This window comes from Eretmochelys imbricata, chromosome 1, assembly GCF_965152235.1.
Source record: "Eretmochelys imbricata isolate rEreImb1 chromosome 1, rEreImb1.hap1, whole genome shotgun sequence".
NCBI lineage: Eukaryota > Metazoa > Chordata > Testudines > Cheloniidae > Eretmochelys > Eretmochelys imbricata.
In genome coordinates, this window is record NC_135572.1 from 131,541,314 (window position 1) to 131,565,008 (window position 23,695).

Sequence of the window (23,695 nt, forward strand, 5' to 3'; positions counted from 1 at the left end):
TATATCAACACAGTGCTGAGACCTACAGTGACTGAATATATTTTCTAAATTTGTATTTGTTTTAGAGCAGAGTTTCTGTTACATGATGTTACATTTGAGTCAGGGCCAGATATTACTTTTTAAATAAAATGTACAGCTAATAGGAATGTTTGCTGGACAGTTTAGTGGGTATTATGCCAGCTGGACAATTTTTACCATTGAAAGCAGCAAAGTCACAAATCCCAAGTGAATTATTAGACTTTTCATGCTTTTATGAACACTATAATTGTGCTTTGAAGGCCAAGGAACTAAACATTGCTCACTGATCTATTTCTTTTTATCAGCTAAGTTTTCATGGTGGCAGCTGCCGTACTAATGTCAACATGTTGCCCTTCCTATAAAAAATCCCTGTGCTGAAGGAGTCACTCACTCGTTTGGGTGACAATATGCAGTACTTGTCCCAGGTCAGTTGACACTCATGGTGACAAATTATAAAAAGGCTTCAGAATGTTGATATGACACAAACCTTTTGCAGTGGGCATCACCATGCATGCTGTCAATTTCAGTGCTTTTCAGCAGGTTTGTTAGCCTGTCAGAAGAGGTGGATTTAAGACTCTGATTTGTAAACCTCAAATAATTTGGAGGTTTGGTATGAATAATCATCTATACATCTTACCCAAAACTTTCCATAATCACCTTGGATTACATATGGGGATGCAAATCCTGCAAGATGACAGGATTGATGCAATTAAAAACAGATAGCAAGATGCTACACACGTAAGTAAGGCTTTAGGAAAGAAATGCATGAAGTGTTGTATTTGAGAACTAGTACATGATCATGGAACTAAAGGGTATTGTAATGCACAATCATGCAACATGAAGATGTGATTATACCATTTAGGTACAGCACTGCGTCCAGGGGAGGGTATAACTGCACCACCCCACAAGGAACAGGGGACGCAGTGTGTTTCTCAGAATTCCCAGGTCTGTAGAGGTGGTTTGCTTACTACCATGTGTGACACTGTATGGAATATGTGGGACACTTTATGATATTGCTGATACCAATATTATAAAATTGCAATGAATCGTGCCAGATATCCCATGTGAGGTATCTGCAGAAGTGTTATAATTTGCCAAGTCTGATAATCTTTTTTATATGTTTGTATCACCTTTGTATTACGAGTTATAGATATATAGGGTATATCTGTATTTCCAAACTTGTGCTGTGCATCTGGGTGACACCCTCAGACAGACTGGTGTCAGCACTGCCCAGCCTGCTTTATGGCCCATCAAGGGAAATAAACTATACAGTGAACTCACTGAAAGGGTCAGGGGCTACACCTTATGACTCCTGTTCATAGGCATGCCCCTGCATGCCTTGCTAACTCTAAGGCTTCCATAGGGTTGCCAACTTTCTAATCGCACAAAACCGAACACCCTTGCCCCACCCCTTCCCCACTACTTCTCCAAGGTCCTGCCTCTGCCCCACCCCTTCTCTGAGCCTTGCCTCCACTCACTCCATCCCCCTTCCCTCTGTCGCTTGCTCTCCCACACCCTCACTCGCTCATTTTCACCAGGCTGGGGCAGGAAGTTGAGGTGCAGGAGGGGGTGAGGACTCTAGCGGGCTCCAGGATGGGGCCAGAAATGAGGCGTTCAGAGTGTGGGAGGGGGCTCAGGGATGGGGCAGGGGATTGGGGAGGGGAGGTGAGAGCTCCAACTGGAGATGAGGGCTCTGGGGTGTGGCTTGTGCCAAGGGGTTCGGAATGCGCGAGGGAGTTCCAAGCTGGGGCAGGGGTTGGGGTGCAGGAGTGGGTGAGGGCTCTGGCTGGGGGTGCAGGCTCTGGGATGGGGCCAAGGATGTGCGGTTTGGGGTATAGGAGGGGGCTCTGAGCTAGGGCCAATGGGTTTGGAGTGTGGGAGGAGGCTCCGAGCTGGGGCAGGGGGTTGGGGAATGTGGGGGGGTGCAAGCTCCAGGAGGGAGTTTGGGTGTGGAAGGGGACTCGGGGCTGAGGCAGGGGGTTGGGTGCAGGAGCAGGTGTGGGGTGCGGGCTCTGGGTGGGAGTTTGGGTGTGAGAGGGGGCTCAGGATTGGGGCAGGGGGTTGGGGTGTGGGTGGGGGTGCGGGCTGCGGGTGGTGCTTACCTCAGGCGGCTCACAGAAGTGGCTGGTATGTCCCTTGGCCCTTAGGCGGCCAATGGGAGCTGCAGAACTGGCTCTCAGGGCGGGGGCAGTGCCTAGGAGCCACAGGGATGTGTCACTGCTTCTGGGGAGCAACACGGAGCCAGGTAGGGAGCCTGCCAGCCCCGCACCAACCGGACTTTTAACGGCGCAGTCAGCGGTGCTGGCTGGGGCCACCGGTATCCCTTTTTGAGTGGGTGTTCCAGTCGAAAACCAGACACCTGGCAACTCTAGGCTTCCAGGCCATGTGCTGGGTAGCTTGTATTTGGAACAAAGAAAATACATGATGCATGGCAAAAGACTATAAAAGGCAGCTGTATCTTCTCCATTTTGTCTTCAGTCCTACTTCTTGTCTTCAGTTCTGCTTCTTACCTCTGGAGGAACTTTGCTACAAACTGAAGGTCTGTACAAAGGACTGAATGACCCATCCAAGTGGATGTACGCCAGAGGGACTTTCAAGCCAGCAAACTCACCAATACTGCCAAGAACCTGGTATATGGACTATGAAGTTTTTGTATTAATGTGATTGCGTTGCCATTTAACAACTCTCTTCTTGTTCTTTCTTTTTTCTTTATAGTAAATCTTTAGTTTTAGACACTAAAGGATTGTCTGGCAGCATGGTATTTTGGATAAGATCCAACCTAATATTGACCTGGCAAGGTGGCTGGCCCTTTGGGGTTAGAAAAACATTTTGTATGGTGAACAGAGTTTTAAAATAACTTTTCACTGTACTGGACCTAAGTGCTGATTGGGAGCCAGAGAACTGGAATGCAATAAAGAGGGAGGTGTTATTTCTTTTTTTCTTTTTCTTTTCTTTTCTTGACCAGTGTGGGGATCAGCAGCACAGTTTGTGACTGGTTGGGAAGTTTAACTTCAGTGTTACCCAGCAGTCTTGTGCGTATCTTCTCTCCCTTTTGCAGCCTTCCCTGACCTTAGCATGTCCAGTGAGGGCTGCCCTAGGCACCACTGGGTCACACCAAACATCTTTGTGGGGTGGAGTTCTCTCTCCTTCCCCTGAGCAGCTAGTCAGCTTTGTTATCTCTTGGGGCAGAGGGGTGAGTGGAGGGGGTTGGAGCAATGGACCCTAATCTTCCCAACCTCTATAGTGACTAGAATAGAGCAGTCCCTCTTATTTCCCAGAATTCATGGACTGCAATTTTTCCTAGTACTAAGATGTGCCATACAAGGGTGGAAAGAAGTCTGCTTGCATCCTCCCTCCATGCTGCAAAGCAAAACAGGGCCAGGCAGAATCTGACCATAACGTTTTCTTGATGTCACTTTCGTATGGAAGTCTAGTAGCAGCCTGACAATCATGCAGAGTATCATTCTCGGAGCACAAGCATGTGGTAGGTAAACATTCTGCTTCTTCCCCTTTTGTGTCAGTTTCTCTGGAGAGTGTTCAGTTGTCACTGCTACCACTCTTTTCCAATCCCAGCTCTTCATAAATGCCTTTTCTGTGGAGAAAATAGATCAGCATCCATAAAGATATGCTCAAGCCAGTGAAAGATCCTTCACATTGCTTATCTCACTCCAGCTTGTTACTGTTGTATAGAAAGAGACTCCATGTACTCCTCTAGCTTTTTGCTCTAGTACACAGCTGATGTAATCAGCATTGCTGTGGTCACTCACCTGGCATAATATAGTATTTTCCTCACTTCTGATTTCTCGGTAGCTCTCTGTGGCAGTTCTCTGATATTGTAAGAAGCACCTGATATGTTCAAAATACAGTATATTACTAATTCATTAATTATTGCCCTTTAACTGCTCCCAACTGCTCTTATTGGCATTTTGACCAGTAGTTTCCTGTGCAATTCTGAATTTTACTATTACCATTTGTGACAATCAGGGTCCAGACACCCCAAGAGGAAAAGGGGGGGTCTGAACCCCAAAAATAAGCAGTTGAATCAGCTGATTGCATACACCATTATTGTACTATAAGTAAAGTATCATTTAAAAACTGATGTGCTGATCATGAATATCATTGTGTGATGTATGTACAGGTGGTGTGTAAAGAGTTATGCATTTAGGAAAAATGTTCCTAAAATATGTTGTGGGGGCAGACTTGATAAACAAAGAAATGTTGTTTTGCCTGTGTCTCCAGTGTAAATGGAACAAGGTGATTCTAGAGACAATGGAAGTTACATAGACGTCACCAGGGGAATGGGAAGTCAACAGCCGGTGAGAAGAACTTTAGCTGGGGATACACTTGAAAAGAATACATTTAAAATGTTTACAGTCCAGTAAAACAAGAAGGGGAGAATTAGTTCATGGGTATCCTTAAAAAAGGCCTAGAAAACTATAAAATGCTATCCTACCCTACTTACTTAAGCTTACCCTTCTTGCATTGTGGTTTGCATATGGGCACAAACCCAAACCCGCGTAACAAAAATGAAATGTATGCAAGTATCAAAGTATTCATTTCTTTCTTGTCTTTGTATTTTATGTACTCTTTAGAAAATATGCTTCAGCCTTGTAAACTCTGCAGTGTCTGTAATGGCTGCTCCTGCTAGGGATGGCATTTGTCCAAAAGGAAGAGCTTCCAGCATCATGTGTCCAAGAGTGAAAGTTTTGCAAGGATTGACCACTGAAGGTTCAGAATGCTAGCATGCAAAATATCCTGTGTATGCACTCACATTTGTAGCTAGTTTAAATTTAGTTAAAGTGTTGCAAGTCCCATATTACTGTATAGTGCTTGTACACCAGAATTCAGAGTAGCAGCCGTGTTAATCTGTATTCGCAAAAAGAAAAGGAGTACTTGTGGCACCTTAGAGACTAACCAATTTATTTGAGCATAAGCTTTCATGAGCTACAGCTCACTTCATCGGATGCATTCGATGAAGTGAGCTGTAGCTCACGAAAGCTTATGCTCAAATAAATTGGTTAGTCTCTAAGGTGCCACTAGTACTCCTTTTCTTTTTGTACACCAGAATGAAGCTGGTCAAGTTTTATTTGAAAAGAATTTCCAAGAAAAGGATAACAACCAGATCTTTTCAGATCTTGTACATATAGATTTCATACATACAGAGATGCTGAGGGAACTAATGCTAATACAAAAGAGCCCTGTATGAATCTCCACCGTCTTCCCACCAGCGAGCTGCAGGTGTGGGGATGCTTGAATTACTGCAGATCTAGGTTTTACCAGAAGGAGGGAGACATGTAGTACCTGTCTGGACAACAGGAAAATAAAGATAAATCATTTGATTTTTTTTCTTAAATAGACTAAATACACTGCAACAAAAGACTGAGTCCTTAGTACAGTAGCCTTTTTCAGACTGATATCCAAATGGATATTTAGGATATATGTATCCTTAACACCCAGATGGTTAATTGGATTGATTTCCAAATCATACAGAGTAGAGTCAGAGAGCCTGTGAATGAGTTGCATACTTTGATGGCTGATCTTCCCTTCACCGTATTCAATGTAAGGGGAATGTCTGTTCCACTCAGTGCATGTCAAGGTGGATCAGGTTATGCTGTAACTGAAAATCTGACCATTTCTTTGCTAGGGTTCTGGCAGAATCAATGGCCTGCCTCTATTATGTTTCCATCTTAGAAAGCTGCAGGGCTGCTACCAGTTCTGCTCACACGTTTACACAGCACCTTTCTCGACATGGCATCTAGGCCTGATGCTCACTTTAGGAGGGCAGTACAGCAATCTTTGTTTAATTAGAACTCCTCAGCCCACCTTCTTGGGGTTTGTAATAGTAACTAGACTCTGACAAATGGGAATATGCAGAGATCATCTTTAAGAAGAAAGGCTGAGTTGCAGTAACTGTGGTTCGTTGAGAGTGTTGGCTGTCAGCGTATTCACACTAACTGCTGACTCATTGCTCTCTAGGACTCTGAGGTTTAATAGAAGGAACTGAGGTAGCTGAGGATTCGGGAATGCCTGGCCCATTGTAAACTTGGCTCTGAACATTCAGTACTACAAAGGGCTTTTGTAGAAGCTCCTGAAGCTCAGTGATGCTGGAGGGCTCTGCCCACACATATTAATATTCTGAAGCTACACATTTGAAAAATTCTAATTCCTGGTATTTAACCTGTCTTTTTGCCTAATTAGATGTCATCTTAAGTGCTCAGGATCCTAAATCATTAAACATTTACACTTTAAAAGATCATAATCAATGACAATGTAGTTTCTACGTTTAAAGACTAAGCCATCTAAGTTTTTGTATAATGTTCTGGTTACTGTATATGTCAGAATATGCTTTGGCCTAATTTAACTCGATCAAATGCTATAGTTCTGCTGATGCTAACAGATTGGTACTTCTGTACCGTGGATTGCTTTTCTTTGTTAAAGTTATAATTTACATAAAGGAATACTGTAAAAAATGTCAAGAGCTGCTGCTCTGGAACTTTGCTGGCATAAGAATTAGTGCTATTAAAAATGCATCACTATGACAACGTAATTATAAGGAGAGCATTCATCAAATAAAGAGTGTATTTTTGGTCGCATGGTACTGTTGCATGTTGCAAACTCAGAGGCCTGTTCTCCTCTCGTGACCATCATTCCATTAATATAAGTGGGAATTACACTTCACGCTGTGCAGTAAATTCCTGCAATCCTTGTAAACATTCTGGAATACAACACAGCACAGTATATATTACAAAGAAATAACAATCCTAATGGTATTTTAGCACGATAAGTAAAAATCTATTGATAAATGTCAGGATGATTGCACTGGCAACAGTTCAGCTTCCCTATTACAAACCAGGGTTTTAGTAGTACAAAGAAAAGGAGTACTTGTGGCACCTTAGAGACTAACCAATTTATTTGAGCATAAGCTTCCGTGAGCTACAGCTCACTTCATCTGATGCATAAAAGTGGAAAATGCAGTGAGGATGTTTTTATACACACAGACCATGAAAAAATGGGTGTTTATCACTTCAAAAGGTTTAGAAAACTGCTACTTTTAGACAAAGAAGAGGAAGGAGGGAAAACATAAGCTTCATTTTTGTGTTTAGTAGAAATGTTTACTGACTTATCTAGGATGAACTAGATCAACTTCTTAGTTTTTACTAGACAATAAATTAAACCAGCACTTTTACTGCTTCCTTGCCCTTACCCTACCCCATAGTAGTTTGTTTCCAGTACCAAAACTGTGAGTGTCAATATGAATATTTTTAAGGGCCTTGCCATGGCAAATTAAATTGAAATGCCAATAAAATCAAAACAGTGCATCATGAAACATAAATGACTGATAGAAAGGGGAATACAATTCAATGAGAAATACTAATCTGCATAGACAGAGGGGAAGAATCTACTAATCTCAGTACTGCATTGCCTCTAGTACTGAGACACTGGGTAAAGGGAGAATAATACCCAAGTTATCAGCTTTAAAAATATAAATGAAATTATTAGCAGCTCTCATTACAAGAAAAACCACACATCAAAAACAATGGATTGATCCTTCTTGTGAAAAATACTGATTCTGAACCTAGTTCTTTTAATTTAGTGATGTAATTTAGAAATGCCTTTGAGAATTCTCACCCATCAGTTCACTTGGGACACCCCCAACCTGAATGGGAGAGGCTGAGATTGTCTGGCACGGAGTGCCCCATGCTGCTTCATACATTATGGGCCATATTACTATCAAAGGCCACACTATTACTGTCCCTTCAAAGGCCATCTGGTTGGTCAGATGATATTATAGGTTCAGAGCAATGGTCAAGGAGCATCCTTGTCAAACTTGCTAGTCAGTCTTTGCCTACTCATCCAACCTGAATCAGTCAGCTAATTTTGTTCTTTGGTAGACCAAGCTTTGTAAAGAATTTCAATTCATAGAATTATATTCATATTGTGTGAGTCAATAATGTAATATTGTTGGGAAAAAAACTGAACATTATTCTGGGATGTATTAGCCATAGTGTAAGCAAGACATGAGACGCAATTCTTCCATCCACTTAGCACTGATAAGGCCTCTAGTGGAGTACTGCGTCCAGTTCTGGGCACAACACTGGAGAATGTCGAGAGGAGAACAATACAAAGGTCTAGAAACATGACCTACAAGGAAAGACTGAAAAAAAAAACTGGGTTGTTTAGCCTGGAAAAGACTAAATACATTTTCAAATACGTAAGTTCAGGCCTTCAAGTTTATAGAGAGGAGGTTGATAAATTGATCTCCTTATCCATGGAGGAGAGGAAAAGAAGTAATGGTCTTAAATTGCAGCAAGGGAGATTTAGGTTAGACATTATGCAATACTTCCTAACTATAAGTTAGTTAAGCACTGGAACAAATTACTTAGGAAGGCTGTGGAATCTCTGTCATTCGAAGTTTTTTAAAACAAGTTCGGGCTTGTCTAGACTGGCAAGCTTCTGCGCAGTAAAGCAGCTTTTTGTGCTCAAACTGCAGACGTGTACACACTGCCAAGCCACTTTGCGCACAGAAGTGCCTCAGTTGCAGCGCTGCAAAAAACCCACCTCTCCGAGAGTTGTAAGGCTATTTGCGCAGAGGCTCCAGCGCGTTATTGCTAGTGTAGACCCTTGATTGCATTCTGCACTGTAACTGGCCTCCGGAGCTGTCAAATGATGCCTCAAGTGACCGCTCTGCTCATTGTTTTGAACATGGCTGCCCTGGAAACATGTGCCCCTCCCCTTTCAAAGCACCATTTTGACAGCCCTTGTGTGCTGTGCTGATTTGGTCCAGGACACAAAGCAAACTATTAATGTGGAATGCTCGTGCTGTTGAACACAGAGGCAGGTGTGTGTGGGTGTGAGAGAGAGAGAAAGAGAGAGGGAGAGAGAGAGACTGCTGTGTAGAGGGCCCAGGGAGGGAGGCAGGGGATAATGTTGGGATTTCCCACTCCTCCTGCATCAGGACAGGTTGCTTCTTGCTGCTGTCTGAACTTATTAGACAGCATGCCGACACACTCTCTGTCCCCCAAAACACACTGTCTTTCTCCCCCCATCCATACACACACACTCTCCCTGTCACACACTCTTCCCCCCACACACTTTAGTTGGAAAGCAGCTGGCAATGTAGTAGGATGCCCATCAACAGTGCGATTGGGAAACCTGCATCATGTGATGCTGTGCCTGCCACATGCGGCATCGGCAAACCCTTCCCAAAGCACCCTGTGGCCAGTTGCCCAGTGGGATAATGCACTGCTCTCTTTGCTGTTGCAAGAGCTACTAATGTGGATGCGCTCAGCCTCACAAAGAGCACAGTGTGGACACACAACAACGGTTTAATTCCGGTGTTTTAATAAAAGTGGTATAACTTGTGGTGCGGAAACTTGCCAGTGTAGACATACCCTTAGACAAATACCTGTCAGGGATAGTCTAGATAATACTTAGGCCTACCTTTGTGCAGGAGACTAAACTAGGTGACCCCTTGAGATCCCATCCAATCCTACATTTCTGTGAGTTACAAAAATAAAAATGAGTAAAGAATCTATTTTAAAGAAAAAATTCAAGATTGTAAAGATTTGACTGTCTGGTTTAACACCCCTTAAAGGGGCTTGATCTTCCAAGGGAGGATGTTCAGTACTTTTTGAAAATCAGGCCCCTTTATGGTGTGTCTTGCTAAGAAAACTAAAATTGAGGCATCCAAAATTACTAGTCACTCTTAGAAGCTTGGACAATGATTCATATTGAAATATTTTTTTTAAGATGGGAGAATATCAGACTTTTTTAAATTGTTGCAACCACATTGTGCACTCTGTTGCCTGCTTTAAAAATTTGTAACCCTAGGCTACCAGAGATGGTTATACAGTGCTATTCAGTATGTAGCACGTTCACTTTAAAAGCCACAGGACAAGCGGTGGAAATGAGCCAGAAGTAATCAGACTGCTGTTCTGGAAATGAAAATATCTATTCTACTCTGTTGCTGGCTAAAAGGTTTGCCTTGTGAATATAACTGGTTGAGGAATAGAATCAAAAATGTCCATCCATCCTTTTTTTTTTAATTTCAATATTTGAAAAAATTAAATGAGTCCTAGTGAATTTCTGCATCTTGGCATATACTGCAGTAATAAAAATGAATTCCATCAATGTCACCCACTGGGAGTCAGATCTTTAAATGTTCATACAGTAGTCAATGCCAACAACTGTGTCACAGTATCCCACTTTGTATGATATTCCATGAGAGATGTTTAGCCCTCCTAAAGGAGAGGAGTCTTCCTAGTCATTGTTTATTTCAATTTTTTGCTCAGCACACACTATTTTCCTCTATGCATTTAGTATATCTTTACTCAGGGTGCAGGATTATTTCAGCTAATGACAGTGGATTTATTTATTTATGTATTTATGTATTTATTTTTGGTTGAGGCCTGAGGTTTAAAAATACAGAAGATTTTGCAGTTGACAGGTGTAAGACCAATCAATTTAAAAAGAAAGAAAGAAAGAAAGAAAGAAACTTGTTTAGATTTTACTGCACTATTTTTCTTTAAGCCATAAAAAGAATTTAGGTCAAAATCTGTTCTCAGTTACCCAGGTGTAATTTAAAATCAGTGGAGAGAAGAACAGCCATAATGGATCAGACCTATGGTCCATCTAGCCCAGTATCCTGTTTGCTGACAGTGCCCAATGCCAGGTGCTTCAGAGGGAATGTACAGAACAGGTAATCATCACGTGATCCATCCCATCGCTCATTCCCAGCTTCTGGCAAACAGAGGCTAAAGACACCATCTCTGCCCATCCTGGCTAATAGCCATTGATGGACCTATCCTCCATGAACTTATCGAATTCTTTTTTGAGATGTATGGTTAGGGAAGAATTTTACCTCTTGTGTAAACTAGAAGAGAAATCAGACTTGTTTCTGAAGATGAAAATGTGCATAAAAGAGGCACAATCTGCAATTTCCCCATTTTCCCAAGACTGATATGAAATTGTACATTCTAACTCTTATTTTAATTAACAGCGTTGAAAATTATTCATGGTATTGTGGTTTAGTTTAAATATTAGCCATATCAATTTGTGACTCAAGATTTAAATAAAATAAATAAAATTAAAGAATGCCAAACTTGTGGACAAAATTGTCCTGAGAGCAGTTAAGCATGTGAGTAAGTGCTGGTAGATATTGAAAACTGGGAAATGGCTATGTAATACTGTAGAATCAATCTGAAATTGTTCTTCCTGTTATAAATGTATGTTTGGGAGGGTGGCTGAGGCTAGAGTGGCAACAGCAGTTGTAGAAACAATAGTTTCTGTATGAGGAGATGTTTTCAAACTGAAGTAGTTGGCAACACATCTTCCTCTCTAATTCAGCTCTCCTAAAATATTTTTGGTTTAATTTTAAAAACATAGTATCCTCCTACATCCACAGAACAAATGAACAAGTATTTTCTTTAAAATGAAGGGGAGGGGAGAATATCTTTTGAGATCTTCCAGATAGGTTTTCCCATGTCCCCTTGTGGAAGAAATAATACTGATAAGAAGATTTGTTCATTGTGCTTCTTCCTTTATGGTGAATGAATGCTACTGCAGCTTCATATGTGAAATGTCAAATGTGTTACTATGCATCACATTAGACCTATAAGCTTTGCCTCAGCTTTGTTTTTGTCTTTCTCTTACTTGCTTTGCTGAAGACTTTCATATCAATATTGTTTACCTTTTCTTAAATGAAAAAAGGTAATGGGAGACAATGGTAAATCAAGACTCCTATTTGCTACTGAGAACCCCAGCACCTACATACAAATACAAAAGAGGGTAAAATAATCTATTTAGCTGTCTTGGTCCAGGAAGTTAACATCTCCTTTAACACAACACACTTCAAAAGAAGTGACTATCATACAGTATGATATTTTGTCTACACCACGCAGCTTTTAGTGACAAGGCTGTGTCGACACAGCCTTGTCGCCAGAAGTCAGTGTGTGTAAACGCTCTTTGTCGGTACTTTGTTGGCACTTTTGCTGACAAAATACTTCTAGCCCCACGAACGACGTTAGCTTTGTCGGCAGGAGAGCGCTCATGCCGACAAAGCCGCGTTCACACTGCCACTTGCATTGGCAAAACTTTCGTCTTTCACGGGGGGGGGGGGGTTTAGGTACCCGTGAAAGACAAAAGCTTTGTCGACAACTTTGCAGTGCAGACATACCCTAACTTTTGCCAGGTAAACCTTTTGTTTTCATACCATGAAAACAGATCTGTTTAAATTCATCCTCCTAAGACACCAACCTCATATCCTCCTTCAGTAAAGGAAGTAAAACAGGTGGCATTGTGTGTGTGAGAGAGAGAGAGCACAAGCGCAAACCAAGGAAAAACAATCAAAGCAACAAATTTCTCCATTTCTTTTGAAAGCTTTGTTTTCTGGTTAGAACAAGAATAGTAAAACTGATTTAAGAACCTACTAGTGAAAGAGCATGGTGGATGTCCCTTGACACTGATATTCTATTCCCAGATTCTCCTTGTGATCATATTACAGTATTTTTCCCTCACACAAAAATTGCAGCCATAACTGATCAGTCTCTTGAATCCAAGACATCCTGACCTAAATTAGTAATGTTCTTAGTGAATAGAAAAAAGTTGACAGGTTTGAATGAGTATATAAAAGCAAAGACATTTTAAAGAGTCTAATTTAGTACCATTTAAATGTCAATGTGAATGGGTTGCTGTCAGGAACAGTACCATATATTTGTGGTAGTAAAACAGTCTTGAGGGTTCTGACCTGTAGAATTTACCTGTAGAAGACAGAAAAAAGATATAAACTAGGGCAGCTTTCTGCTTTTAAATACACCATCCATTTGGAAGGTTGGCAGCAGACACAATGAAAGTAAATAATAATAAATATATAAAACAAGATAAAAATTATGTTCTAACCTTCAAAAGTGAATGTCTGCTCACAAAATCACTTAAAAAAAAAAAAAGAAAAAAGGGTGGGGGGTGGGCTTTAAAAAAATCTCCAGAGCAGTGCAATTCCAAAGATAGCTTCAGGTCAGTGCTAGATTTGAGCCTGCAGCATCCTGCATATTCAGAACACAGCACTGATTCATTCTACTTTTAAAATTGGATTCAAATGACATACGCTATCTTAGGCAGTGTGCTTCAAAGAAAGGAGTTACTTCATATTCATCCTGCCTAGTGTATAAAGTGTGCCAGACCACTTGGTTCATCTCTCTTCCACGAAGTGCTTGTTTCTCAGAAAAAAAAAAAAAACACTGAAAACATGATTGCCTGGAGTTGGCTAATGTATCATTACCTCATTAAGAATACTGTCCTGGAGGAGAGAGTACCATAAAAGCATCAGAATGAAAAAAGAACTGTGTGGAAAATAAGGTTTCTAATCAGTGCTATGGACTCAGATTCAGAATGATTCAGTGAGTTGCAGACCAGGATACTCTGCTTACACATACTGGCCACAACAGACATAGCACATATCTAGTGCAGGAAATAACCACCCTTTTCCTCCTGCACACAGCAGGCAGATACTGTTCCTCACCCTCCAGTTCTTCTCCTAGCACAGTCAGCTATTTTTCTTCCTCTGCTTCTGCCAGTGCAGAAAGGCACCCTTCCCACCCCTTCTTACATCTTGGTCTAGGTGATGTATGAGGCCATCACAACATAATTTATTTCCTTTTCCTCCAATATCTTGGTTAATTATGTAAGACTTCAATACTTAAAAAGCTTTTTGAAAGTTTCTATTTATTCTAAGTCCTTTGACTTTTTCTCCTTACTGAAAAAGTATGAAAATCTGCATGCAAACAGAAAAGAGGGGCTAAATTTAGCAAACAAATTGTTTGCTGAAGATATTTCTTTCAGCTCTTAACTAGAAATACAAAGTCCATGAGATCAGATGAAGCAACAGATGATTGTGACTTTTTACAAATATATTCTTTATTCAAAACTTTCAGTTTAAAAAATAATAATAATTCTTGGGCTGCAGATCAGTGCTGAGTTTGTTCCTTGATTCTATGAGCAGAACTCAGATTTGGGGTTCCAGTGCAAATACATATTTGCACTTTATTCTCCAGGACTACATTGCTGTTTCTTTTACGCCACCAGAATGGCATTTGGGGTCCAGGATACAATGGCAGTGTTGCAGAGGAAAGCTGCACCAACTTGCACCCTAAAGGTTCGAAAACCAACAGACAAATAAAAGGAGTCTTATATTTATGCGTTTAAGAAAAATTCTCAGGTATTTAAACCAGGTCTCATGACTTTTTGAGAATATTTCTGCCCTTTATAGCTGGTTTAGAGTTAACTCTTCATTTTGTGAGCTGAGATGTTTCTGCTGTTACACAGACTTGGTACACTCTGAAGTCATTGAGGTAGAATTCCTGTTGATTCCAGTGGCAGCTTTGCCTGTATGAGGGCTTTAAGATCAGGATAATTTTGTGTTCCATAATCTCCTCATTGTCTTCATCTCCACTGACCATTGAGACTTCCCCAGACACCTACACATTTCACTTCCTTATATAATTGTCATTCTTACGAGAGTTGGGATGATTCTCGGACATTTCCCTTTATTCCCTTCTTTATCCTCTTAGCTCGTTAGCCAGGGAAAAATTACTTACTTTTCATAGAGGTACCAGAGAGTGTCAATTAATCTTTTGCTAAAGCTACTAAAACACTATCATGTACAAACACAAAGTAAAAACATACAGCAAGAAAAATAGAAAATGAACCAAAGTTAGATGTAATCACTTCATACACAAGAGTATTTTGAGCCTAGATCTGCAAAATTAAATGAGATGGAAATTCCAGGAAAATAATTGTATGCAAAGAAATTTAACTGAATGCAGAAATCATGGCACATTTCTCCTGAGAAAATGTCTTACCACTGCTAGCTTGTTAAGTGGATTCATTGCCTGTCTCTGATCTATCATTCATGTTTATTTTGCCCATCTAAATTACCCTGCAGTTTCTTTTGGGTAAGATTCTTCATTTCTAGCATGCAGAGTGGCACCTTAAAATACATATTAATTAATGTTTTGAGACCATGTTAACTTAAAATTCCAGAATCCTTTAATCCAGCCAGGGCCCTCACACAGCAATACCAGTTTCGCTAGAGCTGGTCACAGGCCCTGAAAACCACTTTCTTCCACTTCCTGCCTTACCTCTCTCAAACCACACCTATCTGTAACCCAGCTAAAGAAGGAGAGGACACTCACTGTTGTCACATCGTGCAGGTTTTAAACAGTTGATGATGTTCACCCTAGATATAGCTGCATTTTCAGTGGTGGAATGAGTGATCCTTCTCTACAGTATGTAGATGTTAGATGTTTATAAAGTAATCCAGGACCCTTAAGGATGAAAGGCACTGTATAAAAGTATTATGTATTATTTACTTCTTTTGTTTATATCATGCACCTGCCTAGCTAGTTAAACTGAATGTCATACAGTTTAAACTCCTCCCATTTGTAGTCTGGGGACATTGTACAGTATATGAGACCATACATTTTGTCTGTTTTCCTTTTATCAAAACTAAATAATTTCCATTCCAAAGTCTCAGATGCAGGTTTAGAGTTATGAGCTTCAGTTACAGAAACTTATGCTGGAAGTTCTGCAATAAAATTTCTAGTAATGTGCTTGTATTGTTTATAGCTGGCAGCGATTCAGGGCCTGTACTGTGGACTAGATTCTGAAAACGCTGCATGTGAGCAATTTCCATTGAAGTTGCTTACATACAGCTGCTGTTGCAGCCTGGGGCTCTGGATGCGTATACCTTTAAGAAGCAGAAACTTCTATAGTCAATGTGTTTGAGTCAGTGGTTCAATGGAAGGTATAGAGATATAGGGAAGCAACACAAAGTTAAACAAAAGACTAGAGTTTGTTCAACGGTCAAAGTCAGCTTCATTAGTAAGGGCCAGTTTTACTTATAAGAATGCAAGTACCCACACAAAGATGGTGCAGGTTTGAACCAAGTGCCCTGACAGTGATGTTTTGCAGTAACTACTTTGAATTTGCTACAAAGCCTTGAAAAAAAATAAAAAAAGCTTTGAAAGAATTCTGTGTCTAACAAGTCCTAAGCTAGAAGCAACCAAGTGAAAGAATATAGAAAATGCAGTAAGTAGCAGCTGTGTTCTGCTGAAAATTTGATCTGTGTAAAATTGGACTTGGTAGTTTCTGTAAAAGTAACCATAGAAAGCATACAAAAAACTCCTCTGTTTGGAATTTTGTTTGTATTGATTAGTTTTACTCTGTTGAAAAGCATTTTGAGACTTTATACAGAGTTATGTTGGTCTAAAAAACACTGCCTCTTTTCCTTTAGTTTGGATAGATGTCAGTAATCTACCACACATTTCAACAGCAGAAAAGATATGAAACCTCACAAGATATGAAAATGTGCTAGTTGAACTAAATGTAATAACAGCTAAGCAGAAATAGCATTTGGCATTTTGTAGGTCCACCTGTAAAATGCATTGATATACTTATTTTGGTGCAAAAATAAATACAGAACAAGAATGTCACAAATTTGGGACAGGTTAACAAGAAACTTGAGCAGTTAATGAATGGATTCGCAACTAAAATGATAAAATTAGCAGGCCCAGGTAACTTTTCTGATACTGGGAATTGAAACAAAATGTATGTTGCTTGTATTTTTGCCTCATTCACTAGAAAAAAGCTGGCCCTAACTGAATGGCTAGAATGTGCCAGAAGTTATAGAACTCTCAGCACTAATGGGCAGAGAAAGAGAGCAAGGGACAAGTAAATCTCAAAGTCTGTAAAAATACTTAGCAAAGAAATAAAAATATTTTCAAAATTGATGCAATAGTCTGAAAGCCTGATTTAACGTCTATTGAAATCCATGGAAAGTCTCTAGATAGAGAGGTAATTTCCTTCATAAAGGCCAGTGTGTGAGTATATAGCAAATATGCCATGAGGTGGCAAAATGAACAATTTCTACACAGTGAGCTAACAGTTTTAAGTGTCACTGTCTTTGCCTACCAAAGTTGTGAAATGATATTAAAAAACATTGTTAGTTACTGTGCTCTAGCTAACACATTTTAAAATACAACCTATTTCCTTAGTCTAGACCATGTCCCACTGAGGGCAACACCCAAAGTCTATAAGCACTTTCTTTACCTTTAATTACATGGAATTTGCATTTTACTCAAGTAGGAGAATGATTGTAGGAGTAATAATTACTTTTATTATTTATTATTTATATTATCCCCGTGCCTAGAACCCCTAGTCATGGACTAAGACTCCACTGCGCCAGGCGCTATATAAATACAGAATAAAAGGATCGTCCCTACCTCAGAGAGCTTCCATCTAAGTATAAGACAAGAGACAGCAGATGAATACACTAAGCCAGATGGAAGAGGACCAAGAAACAATAAAACAATATTAGGCAACCTGATAGACAGTGGTCTCCGAATGCTAGCAGCCTGTAAACTGTAACTTTAATCTGCAGTTCAGATACTGGGCAAAACTTGCTCTCCAATATGCATGCATTCTTCACTGGATCTGAGGGCAGAATTTGACTCATTGCTGTTAACTTTAGCTTTCAAAAGTATTGTTGTCAAAGTTTGCGTGACTGGGAGCAGAGGAAAACAATGGGAGTTTCTGGGGGCTGAACAATTCAGAAAATCCAGTCCTGTATTGCTTCACTGCTGCCTCAAGCACCAGGTCTGGTATGGTGGACATGACAAACTTGAAGTGCCACGTGATGTTTCAGGTACAGCATGACATTCCACTGGGATTTCAGAACATCAGGAGAGTACTGCAACAACACAGTGTCTGGACTAGAAGATTATTTCCTTGTTCAAATGGATCCTGTATTCTTACTCTCCTGTAGGATTTGGTAAAGAAGATTGTGAAATTTGATGCTAGGTCTTGGTATTTGACATGTTTTCCAGCTCATATAGCACTTAGATATTATAAAAAGACTTCATCCTTTGAAGTCTTGAGACATTTCAGGAGACTAAAAAAAAATTGTTTGGCAAATAGTTTAATCTGTGCCAATGTGTTTATTTATAGTGATGACACATTAGGTTTTGGCAAACAACTGAATAGGGCAAAACTCTAAGAAATGTATTTGAATATTTAGATGTTAGTAATCTGAAAAAGATCTCTCAAAACTGGGTGATTGGGCAACAAAATGGCAGATGAAATTTAATGTTGATAAATGCAAAGTAATGCACATTGGAAAGCATAATCCCAACTATACATATAAAATGATGGGGTCTAAATTAGCTGTTACCACTCAAGAAAGAGATTTTGGAGTCATTGTGGATAGGTCTCTGAAAACATCCACTCAATGTGCAGCGGCAGTCAAAAAGCGAATAATTAAGAAAGGGACAGATAATAGGACAGAAAATATCATATCGCCTCTATATAAATCCATGGTACGCCCATATCTTGAATACTGTGTGCAGTTGTGGTCACCCCATCTCAAAAAAGATATATTGGAACTGGAAAAGATTCAGAAAAGGGCAGCAAAAATTATTAGGGGTATGGAAAAGCATCTGTATGAGGAGAGATTAATATGACTGGGACTTTTTAGCTTGGAAAAGAGACTGCTAAGGGGAGATATGATTGAGGTTGATAAAAGCATGACTGGTATAGAGAAAGTAGATAAGGAAGTGTTGTTTACTACTGCTCATACCACAAGAAGTAGATAAGGAAGTGTTGTTTACTACTGCTCATAACACAAGAACTAGAACACCAGATGAAACCAAACACAAGAACATAACACAAAAACACCAAATGAAATTAATAGGCAGCAGGTTTAAAAGGAATAAAAGGAAGTATTTCTTCACACAACACACAGTCAACCTGTGGAACTCCTTGCCAGAGGATGTTGTGAAGGCCAAGACCATAACAGGGTTCAAAAAAGAACTAGACAAATTAATGAAGGATAGGGCCATCAATGGCTATTATCCAGGATGGGCAGGAATGGTGTCCCTAGTCTCTGTTTGCCAGAAGCTGGGAATGAGCGACAGGTGATGGATCACGTGATGATTACCTGTTCTGTTCATTCCCTCTGAGGCACCTGGCACTGGCTACTGTTGGAAGACAGGATACTGGGCTAGATGGACCCTTGGTCTGACCCAGTAGGACCATTCTTATGTTCTTATGGGTTTAGAAATCATAATAGCCCAATGTCATTCTAATGAAAAAGTAAATATCAGAAATTTAGGGGAAAATATTCTCAACAGATTAGTAGATAATTTGGAGGGTTGGGAGGAAACTGTTCTGTGATAGGGCTAACTGACATGCTATTTGTGTGTGGGAACGTCCTTTAGTGGAAAAATAGTTATTGAAAAATGGGATGATTTGAAATACTGTACGGATGCATTTTGAGATTTTTCTCAAGGCTTGCTCGTAAATTTGAGCTGTGGCAAGGGATCCCAAACAAACAAATAAATAAATAACATCTAGAAAAGGAAGCCTGAGCACTGAGCAGCATGGGAAGATGGGCTTTAGATGAATGTTTCTTTTTGGTTTTTGCTACCCTTTCTCTTGTCACAGATCATCAAGCTCTAGAGACTATTTTTGGCAAAGCAACCTGCTACGATTGAAAGATGGGGATTGTGCATGCAAAGCGACAATTTAAAAATGGAACATAAGCCTGGTTTAAATAAATAAAACAACCCGAACCCAGCTGTCTGTATTTCAGGACATCCTTTGAGTGCTATCATCACTGATAACTACAGTAGAGAGATGTATATAAAATTCATATATTATCATGCAATGCCAAAAGCACTTTCAGTACTTTGGAGAAGGTACAACATGCAACTCTAAATGACTTCCATCTTCAAGCTGTTATTTATTTTATTTATGTATATTTCTTATTTAAATGATTGATTAAGGCCCTGATCCCTGCAATCTGACCAGTGTATAGAGTGATCAGAAACTTTCCAACAATACTGTTTCATTGGAAAATGCCAGCTCATTGAACCTGAAATTTCTTGCAAAAACAAGTTCAGTATGACAAACTTCCACCGAGTCAAAGGCAGGGTCTTGGCAGAACCCTGCTGCTGGGCAGTTCAGCTAAGCAGACTACCTGGGTGCTGAGGGTCCATAGCTCTGCGGCAGTCCCACCACTTGCTCCCCAAGAACAAATCTGGTTTCAGAAACACCATGAGTTGATTTGTTTCTGAAACAACTTTTTTTTTTTTAAATGTTCTAGCTCATGAGAAACTTCTGAAAACTTGGTTTTGTTCTGAGTTGGAATGAAACCAAACTTCAAGATTCTGAAATTTCTCACAAAATGTAAATCCTGAGTTTTGACTGGCTCTATCTATGTGGGCAGACTGCACTAATATACAGTCTCGCGACATCAGGCTGAAGGCAGGCAGGGTGATGATATTTGTCAGCCCATCCGGACTACAGTATCAAAAGTTGATAATGGACACTATTAAATAGTTACGCATTTAATAATCTCCACAGTAACTAGGAGTTGAGTTACACTAAAAGGTTATTTGATATTTGAGAGGAAGGAATGACTGGTGAGGACACTAGCCTCAGTCATGGGTGGTGTGAAGAAAGTGAATAAGGAAGTGTTATTTCCCCTTTCATATAACAAAAGAATCAGGGATCACTCCATGAAATTATAGGTAATAGATTTAAAACAAACATAAGGAAATACTTCTTCCCACAACAACAGTCTACCTGTGGAACTCATTGCCACTGGATGTTGTGAAGGCCAAAAGTATAACTGGGTTAATAAAAGAATTAGATAAGTTCATGGGGGATAGGTCTATAATGGCTACTAGCCAAGATGGTCAGGGACATAACCCCATGCTCCAGGTGTCCCTAAATCTCTGTCAGACTCTGGCATTGGGCGACAGGGGATGAATCAACTGATAACTACACTATTCTGTTCATTCCCTCTGAAGCAATACCATCTGGCTCTGGCCACTGTCAGAAGACAGGATAGTGGGCTAGATGGACCATTGGTCTGACCCAGCATACCCATTTTCATGTGCTTCATTAAATATAAATTAGCCAATGGACAAGTCAGAATGACTATAGCCTAGTGGCTAGGGCACTTAGCTGAGAGGTGGCAAATCCCTCTTCAAATTTCTTCTCCCACACCTGAAACAGGGACTCTCACATGCTGTATGAGTACCCTATCCACTAGGCTAAATGTTATAAGTGAGGTCTTACTTGCTCTCTTTCAGCTGTTCTGTTTCAGGTCCTACATGCTTATCTTCCTTCAGTTCTTGCATCACTAACAGAACTAGGTGACTCCTTGCAACCTAGACCTAGATGCCTATCTTCATGAGAGGAGAGGGACCCCCCCCATTAGCATCTTCCATTGGCTAGCTCAGGCAGCTCCCTTGCCTAGTGCCCTGGCTTTTGTGGATTGCATGCCATAGCACCTATCAGTCCCCATTCATTGTTTAGGGAGCCTCTGCACCTAACTCAGGCTTTGTGGATCTCAGTGGTGTTCCTATGATTTTCTAGGTACCTAAAAATTTTGTACTGCGGTGCTCAGCATATGTCCCTTCATTGATCTGGACCTTTGTGTATTTGGGCCAAATTTGTAAAGATATTTTGGGGCCTAATTCCCACGGAAATCAATTTAAACCCTTTTAAAATCTGGGGGTTTGTGCCTCAGTTTCTCATCTGTAAAATGGGGGCAAATAACACTTCCCTACCTCAATAAGGTGTTGTGAGGATAAATACATTAAAGACTTTGCAGTGCTCAGATAGGACACTAATGGGGTTATACAATTGGATAGATTATTGGTAACAGCCTATCGAATCAGTTGAAGACTCTGAGGGCATTGAGCAAACATGCAAAAATTGCATATAAACAATAAAAACCTCCAAAATGAGTTTTATTTCAGTACCCAGGAAGATATAGAGCAATACAGCATTATTAAGGTACTTCTGATTTCAAATACACAATTATGAATACAACTGTCAGAAATGGGGGAAGTTAGTAGAGATGATTAATTACTGCACTGCAGGCTGGGGTTTAATGAGGAGTCAGGTGCACATTAGGGCCCCAGTTCAACAAGGTGCTTAAATATGAGGGTAACTTAACGCTTGTGGGTAGTACTTGACTGCTTAAAGTGACACGTGCATAAGTATCTTGTTGAATTGCAGTCAAATAAAACAAAGGGGTGAAATCCTAGCCCCACTGAAATCAGTGGCAGGGTTTGAAAATGGGGCTTAACGTAGGCAAGAGAAAAGGGTAAATGAAGAACGCAATAAACCAAATAAACTAAACTCTGAAACAATTCACCTGCACTGCAGTCTTTGCAGCAGAAACTCATGAAAAGGAGGAAATTTATTCCAAGCATTTGCCGGATACAAATTAAATGCCAATAAAATGTGAGCACGTTTGTCTTCCTCAATAAAGGAAGTGAATGATGATAGCACAAAAGCCACAATAGAAGACACCATTTATCAAGGCACAGCATTAGAAAATACATTGCAAGGAACAATCATGCACTGGCAGGGGGATGAACTAGATGAATGTTTTTTTCCCTTTCTCATTCACGGTCATTTTTTCTTAATTGCTACAACATTATACAAAGGATATTGAGTCTATTCATAACAAAAAGAGATGGACATTACATAACCAGAAGTGCATCAGGTGTATGTAACTTAGGGCAGAATGGGTTTTCATTTTCTGACCATCTCAAATATATAGGGCTTATAAGCATTTGATAAGAGCAGCTATTTGACCCACTGTCTGTGGGATCATTCACAAAAGTGCTATGTAAATACACTTTTAATAATATTTGTTTCAAATTTCCCACCAAGTTCAGTGAAAGACAGAGAAGAGGCTACGGAAATGGCAGAGAATTTGATGACACACCTATGCTGGAACGGAGTGTTCCAGACATGATTCAGTTCATAGACACACAAGAAAGATTGCTAGTTCACCAGAAAGACTGATTTTGTGTGGTGACTTTTCTGTGGTGTCCTGTGAATCCCTGCAGACTTCTTGCTCAGCTGTTGTTTATGTGGCATATAAACGCCTCAAAAACTGCAGTCTGAGACTAAAGGTTTTCAATGTGTGGGCAACATAGGTTTTGCTAAAAACATAACCAAATACATTGGAGACATAACAGGGCAGTGGTCAGCTACTTATCTGAAAAGAAATGGAATATCCGAGTACTATTAATTTTGTCAGAATTGAGATGTGACAATTTTCAGGGAAGTTTACTGTGGAAGAGGTGGTATGTAGTGGTAGCATAGTCAGGGATGCCAATAGTATGTGTACTGCTAATGTCACACTGGTCACCTCATATATCCAGCATCAATCACTGTCTGTCAGGTCACCTGTTAAGAAGCATGCTGGTAACCAGTACATTGTATGGAGTGCCTGGATGCTATTTGGCACCTGTTGTCAAGATGTGATGAGCTTGCAATGTTTTGTTATATTGTTTGTCAGGCATAGTGATAAGAAAGGCTCATTCCTTTTTTAAGATTGAGGTTTCTCATTGGTGATGTAAGGGTCCATTCTAAGATGAACTGGTGTCATGACTAGATAGGTGTTTTTTGAAAGGAGAGGGTTGGAAGGCTGCAAACCCAATATTGGTCACGTAGGGCTTGATTCACAAAGTGATTTAGGCACTGCAATGCTCAGTTTTGCCAGGCCTAACTTTTAGGCCCCATGCAACCCAGTGGAATCCACAAACCACAAGTTAGGTGCCTACGCTCCATATACAGTGCATGGAGAGAAATAGGC

General features: G+C 40.2%; 1 protein-coding gene across 7 annotated transcripts in view; it reads left to right on the top strand.

Annotated features, from left to right (window-relative positions):
- The window catches only part of STS (steroid sulfatase), a 179,278-nt gene that overhangs the window by 132,207 nt on the left and 23,376 nt on the right, over nucleotides 1-23,695 (top strand). Inside the window, exon 10 of one of the 7 annotated variants that reach the window (XM_077815428.1) lies at nucleotides 2,497-2,649. The exons of the other annotated variants lie outside the window; for them this stretch is intronic. Coding sequence (XP_077671554.1) covers nucleotides 2,497-2,555 — 59 coding nt within the window. The 3' untranslated portion in view covers nucleotides 2,556-2,649. Of the gene's footprint in view, nucleotides 1-2,496; nucleotides 2,650-23,695 lie in introns of those variants that run through there. 7 annotated transcript variants of the gene reach the window in all.